The sequence below is a fragment of the Muscardinus avellanarius genome (assembly GCF_963383645.1).
Source record: "Muscardinus avellanarius genome assembly, chromosome: 2".
Taxonomy (NCBI): Eukaryota; Metazoa; Chordata; class Mammalia; order Rodentia; family Gliridae; genus Muscardinus; species Muscardinus avellanarius.
This window is the reverse complement of record NC_137787.1, coordinates 73461012-73474962: the sequence shown is the minus strand read 5'-3', so window position 1 is coordinate 73474962 and position 13951 is coordinate 73461012. Positions and strand designations below refer to the sequence as shown.

General features: G+C 38.9%; 1 protein-coding gene across 1 annotated transcript in view; it reads right to left on the bottom strand.

The window, feature by feature from the left end:
• FAP (fibroblast activation protein alpha) overlaps window positions 1-13682 on the bottom strand; it is a gene marked incomplete at both ends in the record, with an annotated part of 92799 nt that extends 79117 nt beyond the window's left edge. Inside the window, 1 exon segment of the mRNA XM_080689388.1 lies at window positions 13565-13682. Within this exon segment, the coding sequence (XP_080545514.1) occupies window positions 13565-13682 (118 nt within the window).
• Window positions 13683-13951: the final 269 nt, after the last annotated feature.

Here is a 13951-nt window from a genome sequence, read left to right as displayed (position 1 = left end):
GACAGGCACGCTGAGTAATGCAACATAAATCCATAGAATAGAAATAGACTTCCTAGAAATATTTACAAATAATCATTGCATATATGTCAAAATGATTTCTGATATATATATATTTTCCCAGAAGACATATTCACTGAAATATTTCTAGAGTATCAAGGTAAGATTGCACTTACAACACAATTTAAAGTGTTATCTTTTCATTCTGGAGTGGAAAGATAAAGAAAAAAGGGTGCATTTTTAAACCAAAAGCTCTAACCAAATGTGTGTGTGTGTGTGGAGGTGGGGGCTGGGGGGAATCCAGAGGCATTCTACCTTTGAGCTACTCCCAGAGCCTATCCTATGTGTGTGTGTGTGTGTGTGTGTGTGTGTGTGTGTGTGTGTGTATGTATATATATATATATATATATATTTTTTTTTTTTTTCAAAACAAGGTCTTGCTGGGTTTCTCAGAGTCCTGCTAGGTTGCTGAGACTATTCCTGAACCTGTGATCTTCCTGTTTCAGCCTCCAAAGTTCTAGGATTGTGTACTGTTTCTGAGCCTGTGTGCTTTCTGTTTCAGCTCCCAAGTCCTAACCTCCAAGTACTGTGATCTTCTTGTTTCATCCTCCTAAGTACACTCCCATTGTGGAAACTGCTTTTATACACTTAAAGTGAGAACTTTCTCCTCAAAAGCTTAAGAGCTCTGAATAAAACCTGCCCATTTGATTTCCTTATTTTTTATTTTTTCCCTTTGGTGGTACTGGGGAGGGAACCCTTCTATCTCCGGGCTACACTCCCAGACCTATTTTATATTTTTGAAACAGGGTCTCTTACGCCAGCACGGCTGGCTTCGAACCTGCGCGATCCTCCTGTCTCCGCCTCCCAAGCGCGGGGATTACAAGCGTGCGCCACCACGCCCGGCTCCCAGACCTATTTTTTATATTTTATTTGGAAACAGGGTCTCTTAAGCCAGCGCGGCTGGCTTCTAAACAGTGTGATCCTCCTGTCTCCGCCTCCCAAGCACGGGGATTACAAGTGTGCGCCACCATGCCCTGCTCCCATTTGATTTCTTATACTCAAACATTTCTTGTTCACCATTATATACAAAGGGCTTTAATACATAATTTTATTTAACACATAACCAAATTAGTTTTGCTAGTTAGAAAACAGCTAAGAAAAAGTAGGTTATTTTCCCAATATTCAAACATGACCCAATGTTAATATATTACATTATTTCTTTGTGATACTTCTTGAGGTAAATTCTAACATAATACAGATTTTTTTTTTAATTTTTGGTGGTGGTACTGGGGTTCCTGGAAACCCTTCTACCTCCGGGCTATACTCCCAGACTATATATATATATATATATATATATATATATATATATATATATATATATATATCAGGGTCTCTTAAGCCAGCATAATACAAATTTTTAAACCAGGGTGTGGTAGTGTGTGTAATCCGATACATGGGAAGCTAAACAGGAGGACTGCTTGTTTGAGGCCAGACTCAGCAACTTAGACTTACTCTGTTTCAAAATAAATAATAAAAAGGGCAAGGGGTATAAGTCATAGGTAGAAGATTCTTGCTTCAATTCACAGTACCATACACACACACACACACACACACACACACACACACACACACACACAAAAGACTAAATTTTTTAGTGAAACCTCACTGGTTTTATGTTGAATGACATCTTGAGTGTGATGATAGAATCATCATAGTTGAAGTATTGTGTAGGTCTCACACCCTTTGTGGACCTTACTCTGCATATCTCAAAGGGATACACTCTACAATAACGATAACTATACCCAAAATATTAAATTGGCTATAAATTTGTTAGAATTGGAATCTTGTATAATCAAAAATATTTATACAATGGCCAAGGTTAAAAGGGCTTTCTTCAGGAACTTCTTTAAAATAAAGGACTCAGAATATCTATCATCAAAGAAATTTCTGAGATCAAGCTAGAAAGTATCTTCAGGTCTTTAAAGCTCATTATAACAACCACATAGTTATAGATCTGGAAGAAGTGTTATAATATAGCATCAATGAAAAATGATATAGCTTAAATGACTTTTACGACCTGACCTAACTTCTAACACCACAACTGTTCCCTAAGGAAGAATATGAAGTAACATGCCACCCAGTTTGTGATTAGTACCTGCTACCACCATAATGCCATACTTAGATGTCAGTCAGTCATTATCCTATCATAATTAGAACAAGTTCTCCTTGAGGCAGAGACAGTTCATGATTCAAGTTGCATTAGGAAAGAAACAGAGAAACAACCCATTTCTTTTAGTGCTGAGAATACACAGGGACTCAGAAGATCAATCAGTGCTTCAGTTTAGGTTAAACATACAAGTATTGCTGGGCATGGTGGTACACATCTTGTAAGGCTGAGACAAAAGGATTTCAGGTTTATGTCCAGCCTTAGCAACTTAATGAGGCTCTCTGCAACTTAGTGGGACACTGTTTAAAATTTCAACAGCCAGGCGTGGTGGTGCACGATTGTAATCCCCGCACTTGGGAGTCGGAAACAGGAGGATCATGCTGGTTCGAAGCCAGCCGCCCTGGCTTAAGAGACCCTGTTTCCCAAAATAAAAAAGTATAAAATAGGTCTGGGAGTGTAGCCCAGAGGTAGAAGGGCTTCCAGGAACTTCAGTACCACCAAAAAAAAAAAAAAAAAATTAAACAAACAGTAGGTCTAGGGTATAGCTCAGAGGCAAAATGCCCCTGAGTTTAATCCTCAAACACACACACACACACACACACGTGCCCACACACACACACATCACACACACACATCGAGTATTAGATCTCCTTAGAAGTGGTTATTCAATAAGAACATTGATTATATTGCAAAAATTAAGTGTATTAGTACTTTATATAGTTTAATATAGCTTACTAACATACGTTTCTATTCCACTTACACTTTTAGATTAGAGAAAATTACTACTAGTCATTGAAGTTCATTGAGCCTAACATGGTTCTAGGCATTTCACATACACTATCTGATTTAATCCTCAGAATCTTAGTATTCTTATTATCCTCACTGTATAGATGAGGACATAGATACAAAGAAAATTTAAGTAGCTTCCCCAAGGTCATACAGCTTATGAGTGGTAGAGATGGGACATAAACCTAGTATCCTCACTTTATGACAGTATTTGGGTGACCCCAATTTAGGGTTCTGACAAGAGGGTATTTATGGATACAGTGATGGGATGTATAATCTAGGCTAGAACTAGGAGGAGATGAAGAAAGAAGAAAAAAATTTGCTGCTAAACTGACCTTTTTTTTTTTTTTTTCATTACTGGAGATGAAACCCAGGGGCATTGTACCTCCAAGATACACCTCCAGTCCTATTTTTTAGTCTTTTTTATTTTTTGAAACAGGGTCTCAGTGAGTTGCAACGTATCTCTGTTAAGTAGCTGAGGCTGTCTGCAAACCACGATTTCCCAGTCTCCACTTCCCGAATGCTGGGATTATAAGTGTGTGCCACCATGCCCGTCTTGACCATTCTTAATAATCCAAAATTATGTGTCCTGGTCCAACCAAGTAACAGGGTGAGAAGTCAAAGAGGTTTTTGCCAAGTGGCAACAGATTTCAGTTCAGGTGCTGACAAGGCCCAGGGTTACAGCAGTGGGTGGCTGAGATAGAAGGAAAGAGACACAGTAAAGGGTCCCACAGGTCGATCTGGCAAATCAGTGGGAAGCGAAGGCATCATTGGGATGTCCAGGTGGGAACTTAATTCACCCAAAACTTGGGTAATAATTCGGGGCAGAGGAGAAATGTCCTGAGTCAAATTTCAAATTCCTCATAAAAGAGCTGGAGAGGGCCGGGTGAGGTGGCGCACGCTTGTAATCCCGGCGCTTGGGAGGCGGAGACAGGAGGATCGCACAGGTTCGAAGCCAGCCGCGCTGACTTAAGAGACCCTGTTTCCAAAAAATATATAAAATAGGTCTGGGAGTGTAGCCCGGAGGTAGAAGGGCTTCCATTCCTAGTACTACCAAAAAAAAAAACAAAAAAAAAAAGAGCTGGAGAGGCATCAAGATAGCAACTGAACATACACATTGATTTGATTGTCTTTTGAAACTTTATGAGACTGATGATGAGGGAGAAAAGGGACAAACAACAGTGAATAGAACGGAGAGGCCACCTTCATCAAATAAAGCAAATCAAAACCAGCAGCTGCCTGGAAACACTTAGAAAGGAACCACTTTGCCTGGTGGAAAGGTGGGAGGGCTCCAAAAGAGACATGTCATTTACCATTGAGGGTACAAGAAGAGATGAACCTGAAAAGAGAGGATTAGTGGGATGCCATAGATGGAATTTTTATCTATTGCTATAGAACCATCTGCATTTGGACATTTATCCCAGGCCAAAAAAAAAAAAATCTTAATTTTAAAATATATTAAGCTGTTACAGGAAGGTACTAATGGCCTCAGAGCCCCAGAACCAACCCAGGCCTACAGCTCCATGGCTTCCTCATTTTTTATTTCTAAGCCCACCAGCCACATAGCAAGTTTTTTTTTTTTTATTCCTACCTTACTTTGTGTAGCTGCTTCAAAAGTCAGTAGGTGAAAATAATAAATTCTTAAAAGAAGAAGAATTTAAACTCTAAACTATGAAAGAAAAAATTTAAAAAATTAAGATGAATAAATGGGAAACATTTTTAAGAAAAAAAAGCAAACAAAATGATCACAAGATATTTTTGAGATTAGAAGCAGGCTTTATTTTTAAGCTTAAAACGTCCAAAAGCTTGTTGAATCTTCTCAGAGAGATTGAACCAAATCGTGCCATAATGTAGACACCAGGCTGTAAAAAAGTGGCATTTGAGAAAACTCTTTTTGATGGATAATTTATGTATCAAATTAACTGGGCTAAGGGATGTTCGTATAGCTTAGCTGACAAAACATTAATTCTAGGTGCATCTGTGAAGGTTTTCTGGAAAGGATTCAGTCTTCACCTGTATAGGTGGGCATGATCTGATCTCTTAAGGTAGTGAATAGGAAACACAAAAAAACATGAGCCTGGTACAGTCTTTCTTCTTAAACTAGGACAATCCATCCTTTGTATGAATCCAGGTGCTGGACCTCTGAACATTGGGACTCATAGTAGTGTCTTCCCATAGCATCAGCCTTTGTCATTGCTTAAGCCAATTGCCATAATTTCTGTGTGTCTGTCTGTGTATCTGTCTTATCTATTGATCTATCTATCTAATTACCTACTTATCTAATCTGACTGTTCTTCAACCCAGATCACTGATTCTGTGATTCTGTTTCGCTGGCCAAAATGACTAATGAATGTCTTTGTTTTCCTTGAATTTTCCCCCATTTATTCATCTTAGTTTTTTAAATTCCCTTTTTTCATGTTTTAGAGTTTTAATTATTCTTTTACAAAGTTATTATTTTGCCTATGAAAATATGAGTGCTAAAAATAGGTAAGTGAATATTGATTTTGGGAAATGAAATTAAAGTCTTTCAGAATAGAAAGACAAAGAGGAATAATATGATGAGAGCATAGAATATAAACTCAGGGTGTTTGAGTAATAAAGGTCAAAGAAAAGAGAGGAAAAATATTTTTACAGAGACAATACAATTTAATTTCTTAAAATTGAAAAAGAAATAACATCTTGAGAGCCTGAAAAATGTCCAGTGCAAAATAGAAGAGAAGAACCACACCTATATAAATAATGGTTAAATTCGAGAATTAATTAATTATTATAGAAAGAAAGTCCTGAGTGAAGCAAAATTCAGACCGGCAACAAACTATGGAAAGATATTTTAAGTGTTCAAAAGAAAATGGAGAGGGTCTGGAGGAGTGTGGCTGCAGAAGGAGGAAGAATTAATGAAGGAAATATTTCCAGTGATGTTATTTACATATATAAAATTATCAATGCCAAGTCATGTATGCATGTAGGTGCTTATTACTCTGAGCTACTCTATGATGTGAGACTACAGTGCACCAATAAAAGTATATATTTTTTAAAATAAAAATGATTGCTGAACTTGAATCTACTTAGTCAAAATACTGTCAAATATGAGGGCAGAATAAGGACTTTTCAGATATGTACTAATTCAAAAACTTAATTCCCCAAGCATCCACTTGAAGGAACTTGAGAGTCTATTTCAGAAAATGGTGTGTGTTGGGGTGGCGGGGGAGGGGTGGTGAAATGCTGGACTCATTGCTCAGCGGAGAGCAAGGAAGAAGCCGGAGGATAACAACATGGTATGAGTCCCTGTCTCTAGCCACTTCTGATATTAGATCTGCTCATGTTGGCTGTGTCTGGGTTTTATTCCATATCATTTGTAACCTAAAGAGTCTCCTTAGTCACAATATGTTTGAGTTGCATGGCACTTACTGCTCTATTGAGCAGTAGGAGAATTGGAACCACAAATGCAAGTATGCAATGCCACCAACTACTTAGGTCAAAAGCAAAGCTTAATGAAGAAGTCATTATAAAGTAAACTCTCCTCTAGTTTTAGATTTTTGGAATTTTCTAGGGATAAGTCACGAAAGATTTCTATACAATCAGAGACATCATCTCTTTTTTTGGCAGTACTAGGGATTGAAGTAGGTGCATTCTATCTCTGAGCAATGCCTCCATCCCTACTTTTTGTTCTGTTTTGTTTTGTTTTGAAACAGGGTTTTATTAATTGCTGAAGGCCAGTACATGCCTGTAATCCTAGTACTTAGGAGGCTGAGACAAGAGGATCACAGGTTCAAGGACAGCTTCAATAAGTAGTGAGACTCTCATCAACCTAGAAAAACTGTTTCAAAATAAAAATAAAATAATAGGGCTAGGGGTTGTAGCTCAGAGGTAGAATTCCCTTGGTTTCAACCCCCAGTATCAAAAAGAAAGAAAGAAAAAAGAATTTGCTGAGGGCCTCCCTAAGTTTTGGAGGCTGGCCTGGAATCTGTGATCTTCCTGCCTCAGCCTTTCAAGTGTTGGGATTACAGTCATCCACCCCACCATGCCCAGCGAAATCATCAATCTTAACAAGTATAAAAGTACATCTAACGAAAATTCGAAACTAAAAGGGAGCAGAAGAAAAAAAAAAGTTAGGCTTAGGGCAGGAAACGTCTTCTCTTCTCCCAAAGCAAGCAGTGTAGAAATCCTGCCTGTGTTGAACAGAATAACAATTGGAGGTATGAGAGATGATCTTTGCCACTTCATCTCTAGCTGATATTAAGGACACCTTGTAGGAGGGGAATATTTGCCTTAGCAGAAATAAAAATATCCAGACTGCTTTTTTCCTGTAATCTCAGATGTTTAAGAAATAAGCCTGCACATTCATGTGATGGATATTAGTTCTGCTCCATACTCTCATACTGTAGGTGAAATTTGTACTTGGCTTCTTTTCTCCTTCTTTGGGAACATTTGCTTCATATGGCAATTAAAAAAAAATGAGTAAAGGACAAAAGAAGGTAGTTTATTCAGGAAAATCCACACATTCAAACAAATTAAGAATATAAAAATAAAACCGCTAAATATTACCAGAAATCAAAGAACCACAGAATAAAATACCAAAATAGAATATTTTTCATTTGATACAGAGATTAAACAGACGGGAGAACCCCCATGGCGTCAAAACTGCAGAGAAACTGGCAGTCTCCTAATCAGCTGGTGGTAGAAGAAAGATGAAAAACTTTTTTGGAACTCAATTTAGGAGTACAGACTCAATCATTTATACCTTTTGGCATGGCAATCCTACCCCTACAAACCTACTTGAAAAATAGCACTGGAGAAGTGTACAAACATACAAAGACAAGAATACTTGTTGAAACTTTGATTATAAGATCCAGAAATAAAAGCTATTGAAATGTCTCTGGAGAAGGAATTAGACAAGAATTATGCAACATATAAAAATGAATGATGCAGATTTAAATATTTTGACATGGAAACACTGAAAATCTATTGCTTAGCATATATGATATCAGCCCATTTTTATGGAAGAGACGCAAGAAATGTTCATATAGGTGTATTTATCATAGAAACTGTGCAAATCTGGGCCTCAGAGACATGGTTTCATCCTTTCTGATGAAGCAGACCACTCCATCGCCACCAACACCATCTGTGGTATGTTATTCCACCAGAAATTAAAACGTGGTGTACCATTGAGGAAACAAAGCTAGATCAGAGGGCCCATTAGGAAAACAATTGTATGAGAGCATAGTTTTTGTAGAAGTAAAAATATCCCTGTGTATCTATTGTACATAGAATATTACGCCAAGTAAAGAACCTTCCGGTCCTTTCCTGGTCCACTTTGCCCTCCTTCACCCCTCTTGTTCTCCAGGTCAGCCCTTGATTCCCCAGTGTAAACATGGAGCCCTCTATCCATCAGCCTCTCAGCCTCTGCCTCAAAAACAGCTCTTCTTTTCATAAACTTGCATGTTTCCTTGAGTCTTACTCCCACACCAATTCTGAATGTTGAGAAAACTGCAAAAGCTGTCATGATATCATCCACAGTAATGACCAGCTTAATGGCGATGGAATCAGACCACATGGCAGGGCTGATACTATTTCAGGAAGCAGAAGTTAAAACAATAAAGAGGCTGGGAGATAAGGAGACATACCTTATGTAGCATACCTTATGTCACATCTTTTATGTTTCTACACACGGTGACCTTGAGCAAAGCCAGCCTTCTCAGGATTTTGTGAGGTCAGTCTATGCTTAATTATAAGAAAAAATTAACTGGCCCTGATTTGAGGTCTACGTAGTCTTAATGTTCATATAAATAATTTTTCTATGTGTTTTGGTAGGAGGATTCAGGAAAGATGAAGAGAGCACACAGGATTTGTGGGTTCTGAGAAAATAGTAGAGACATCATCAAAATGAAGTCAAGGACTTGTTCAAATATCACCCTCTTCAAGCCGGGCATGGTGGCGCACACTTGTAATCCTAGCATTTGGGAGACTGAAACAGGAGGATTGCGGTTCAAGGACACCCTTAGCTATTTAGTGAGACCTTCTGCAACTCAGTGAGACCCTGTTTCAAAATAAAGAATAAAAAATAGAATTAGGAGTGTAGTTCGGAGGTAGAATGCCCCAGGTTCCATCCCCAGTACTGCAAAAAGAAAAGAAAAGAAAAGAAAAGAAAAGAAAACTCCATCTTCTATGATGTCTAGTTAAATTACCCACTTAAAATCGACCTTTCACTGCTACTATGTTTTCTGACATTTCTCTTATAGAACTTGCCACTTTTCAGTTTCTATAACATTTTAAGCTGTTATTATTATTTGCTTCTTGCATCTTTTCTCCTTTACAGAACTCCACTGAGGCAATTTCCCCCCAATCACATATCCCATGGGATTAGAAAATATACTTGGCATGATAGGAAAATGTTGCTGCCCAGAGTGATGAAGGAGGGAAAGAAGATACAGAAGACCTGGAGCTCTCCTGCCTCCTGCCATTCTCCCAGCCCAGGCTGTCCACCACGTCACGGAAGCACTCCCAGGTGTGACCAGTTAAGGGTCGAGCTCTTTTGTGTGAAGCAATCGGATATTAACCATTGTTATCTAACAATGGTCATTTAATCCCTGTGCTACTGCACCAGGGTGCCTTTCAACTTGGATTGAAGGGCTTTTTTATTATAACATGGAGAATTAGTAATAGGAGATTTCACTGCAGCTATTCAGTTATTTTTTCCCTGAGAACTGAGGAAAGATTACCAGCTATTTATGAGAAGTATCTCTTTTATGGATTAGTAAAGTGAGAATTAGTTGAACTCCATGTCTCCTTCTTATGACATTTTAATTAGTGAAATTTCAATGAATATATAATCTAATCATTACTTGTTCCACTGTGATGCTTTTTCTAGCAACTGGTACTTTGGTAAAAAAAAAAATTAAAATGCTATCAGAACGTTATAATCAGAAGAAGAATCATCTGATTAAATTCTAGAGATGTTAGAAGTCCTAGAAAGATCTTCTTGGAGTTCATGTGCCAAAATTGTGGGATTTTTGACAAGTGACTTATAATGCTCTTGGTGGATGATTTGGTGTAACATCAATTTTAGTGGCAATGCTAAGCTGATGTAGACAAGGCGTTGCACGGGGGCCTCTGAGCTCCGAGAAGCCTATGGGGCCATCTGGACCATCAGGCTGCTGAGGGATTGGGCTCTTCCTCCAACTGGCATAAACTCTAATGCAGCGAGTTCTTCCTTTCATGCTTCCTCCTCCTCCAGACTCGTACTGATGGAAGTGTCACATGGGAGGGAGTTGTGAAGGATGGAGGAAGCAGTAGTCAAGAGAAAGGAGAAACAGTAGATGTGAGCCATGCAATCCACGGGCACATTAATTAGTTGTCTTGTAAGCGGCTGCTATTACTACTGGTTGATCTTCTTTTGTCTGACAAGCCTGAGTTTTAAGACAAAGGAGATCCTGATCTCTCCATTCTCCTTGCCCTTAAAGTCTAAAGGGCTGGACCAGACTACCAATCTAAGGCCTTCAAGGGCTTAGTAGTGAATAAAGTATTCCTGGAAGCCAGAGACCAATAAACACCGGCAAGAGGTTACAAATCTAAAGGCTGGAAACCTGCAGTTTTCCTGGGGAGGAAAAGAGATGTGAAAGGCGATGATTGCATCAGAAGATGCAGACATTGATAATAATTGCTAGAATCACTGTTAACTGCAAATCTGCTCAGTATGTTCACCCGTGCAGATGCTGCTGGGAGCCAGGGGAATGGAAAGCCAGTACTCTGTCAGTGAAGGTATGGGCCTCCACGCCATACAGTTAATATCTTTTTTGTTTGGGGATAATTTTCTCATACTTCAAACCAATGCTATTGTTAAATCTCAGTTTTGTGCTACGTGGGATTGTGCTACAGGGGTATTCTATCTCCGGCTATACCTCCACCCCTTTGTATTTTTCATTTTGAAACAGGGTCTTGCTAAATTGCATAGGCTGCCCTTGAACCTCTGGTCCTCTGGTCTTAGTCTTCCAAATACTGGGATTGCAGGCCTGCACCACCTGACCTGAAGGAATCTAAGTTTTGACCTGATCCTCTCTTCATTTGTCACTTTGGCCTTTAGGAAATATATAGTATTAGAAAAGAGAAATGATAAAAGTGAACGGACAAGAAGAGCGGGGAATCAGAGAGAGCTGTGGCCTTACACAGAAACAGATCAAAACCTAGCTCTTGCTTTTTACCCTTTACCCAAACACTGCTTATAATCTCACACTGGTCTAAGAGAGAGTACTTTATATTGTTTCCTAAATCAGGGAAACATACTCTGAGATAGAAAGATGCTTCAGGCTGAGATAGGAGGATCAAAAGTTAGAGGCCAGACTTGGCTACATAGCAAGGCTCTATTTCAAAATAAAAAAATAAAAATGGCTCGGGATGTAGTGCATAGGTAAAACACACACACACACACACACACACACACACACACACACACACACACACTACTCAAGAGACAAACCTGTAGAAAAATGAAGAAGCAGAATGGGTCAGGGAGAATGTGGGGAGGCAGTAGAGTCACAAAGAGGGTCTGAGCTAACCCTGTAGGGACCCAAGAGCTGGGATATCTTTTTATAGTTGTGTCAAAGGAAGTAAAGGGGGATAGACTTGTGCCCTCGTCAGTCTTCATTTGGCTTCAGGTCGCTCCCCAGGGGTACACCCTTAGGGTAGGCATTCTCCAAAATCCAGGCCAATACCCAAGCAGAGGAAGCTGTGAGCTGTCAGTGATCATATTCACAGCCCATGGGCATTGATACCTTGGCCCTGAAGAGGTAATCCAGGCAAAGAGCCTGTCTGAGTCTGCCCATCCTGATATAACAAAATGTTGGGGACTGGGTAATTTATAAACAGTGGAAAGTTATTTCTCACAGTTCTCAAGCTGAGAAGTCTCAGATGAAGGCACCAGAATTTGGTGTATGGTGAGAGCCTTCTTGTCACATCCTCACATCAGAAGGCAGGAGGACAGAAGGCACTGTACTTATTCCCCGAAGCCCTTTATTAGAGTGCCAATGTCATTCATAAAGGCAGAGCTTTTATGGCATCATCAGTTTCTGAAGACCTCATCCCTTAACACCGTCACATTGATCTTGGGTTCCAGCACATGAATTTTGGGTAGACATATACATTCAGACCATAGCAGAACCACAGTGTTCATTATACAGTGTCAACAATCATTTTATCAAGTATAACAAGGTGCAAACCCAGAAAGATAAAACTTCGAAGAATCAAGAGGAAAACAAGACAACTCAGTTAGGTAGTTGTGTTCAAGAGGAAAATTAAAACTTCATGTATAAATTGGACTGTATTATAACTTTCTTAAAAATAATTTCTAGAATTGACTATCTACCTATATGGGCACTGGTCACATGAGTCTGTTGAGCACTTGAAATGTGGCGTGTCCAAGTTGAAATGTGCTTTATGTATAAAATACACATCAATTATTGAAGACGTTAGCAATGTGAAACATCTTAAAATTTTTTTAAATGAAAACATATATAATATTATTACTATAACAGATTACATACAACATTTTGTTAAATTTAATTTCACCTACTTCTTTTTACTTTTTAAAATATGACTTTTAGAATCATATATGGTTGCGGAAGGTTGAGACTGGAATATTTAAGTTTTGTAGACAGCACCCAGTAACTTAGGGAGACTGTTTTAAAAAAAAATTAAAAATGCTGGTCAAGCTCAGAAGTAGACTGTCCCTGTATTCAAATCCCAGTACAACACACACACATACACACACACACACACACACACACACACACAATCACATATACATACAATATGGCTACTAGGAAATTTTAAATTAGATTGTTTAACTTACTATAGAATTCAGAGCCTCACTGATATAAGGCAAGTGCTCTACCACTGAGCTATACCCATAGTCCCGGATGAATATTTATATATATTTATAAAATGTGTTTTATCTCAGGCTGCAACCTAAAGCAGAGTGGAGAGAAACACAACATTGGCACAGAAACTTACTTCTGTGTTCTTGGAAATTTCCTGGCCTTTCTAAAATGGTAGACCCCAAACTACTCATTTAGATCTTATGAGACTGTATTAGTCAACTCAGGCTGCCTTAACACAATAGGATAGACTGGGAAACTTAAAAATAGAAATTTGTTTTCTTCTAACATTTCTGAAGGTTAGAAGTCTAATATCAGGGTACCAGCACAGTTGGGTTCTGGTGAGGGCTCTCTCTCTAGTCTGGAGATGGCCACCTTCCAGCTATGTCCTCATATGGCTTAGGAGGAACTCCCAGGTGATGTCTGCCCTTATGGGTACCAATCCCATTATAAAGGCCTGACCCTTATAACTCATCTAAACCTAATTACCTCCCTAATTATCTTTAAATACCATCACACAGGGAATTAGGTCTTCAATACATTAATTTATGGGCAAGGGACAAAATTTAGTCCGTGGTAGAGACCAAAATAGTCCCTGGGTTGTACAACTAATTTGTTTTCATGAGTAGAGTGGAAATGGACATAGAAAGTCCTCAATAGTCACTGCCCCACCCTTCTGTAGAACCAGAGTTTCTGGAAAGGAAAGGGTTTGCTTTATTCACAGCTAAAAGAGATTTTGACTCACTTGAAACCTTTTCCTCAGGACAAGAGAATTGTATCCACCAGGGCTCAGTGATCAGTGTGGGTAGACTGGAAACAGCTGGAGCCCCGTGAGCAGCTTCTTGGATGCTATGCACAGTCATTCCGGATGCCAGAAGATGACTCTATGTGGCACTAGATGACGACCAAGCAGAACTCTGAGTCATATTTATGGTAAAAATAAAGTAATGCAAAGAAATTACTTGTATTTTCGTTACTTGTATTACTTGTTTCTGTCACTCTCTGTGACAGAAAGTTTCGTATTTATTTTGTACATTGTCATCAATTTCATGCCAGCCATATCTTCCCCAGCTCCTGATTTGATTTCGGCAACATCCAGAATCACTCATTTCTTCCATTTCCACTGCCAATG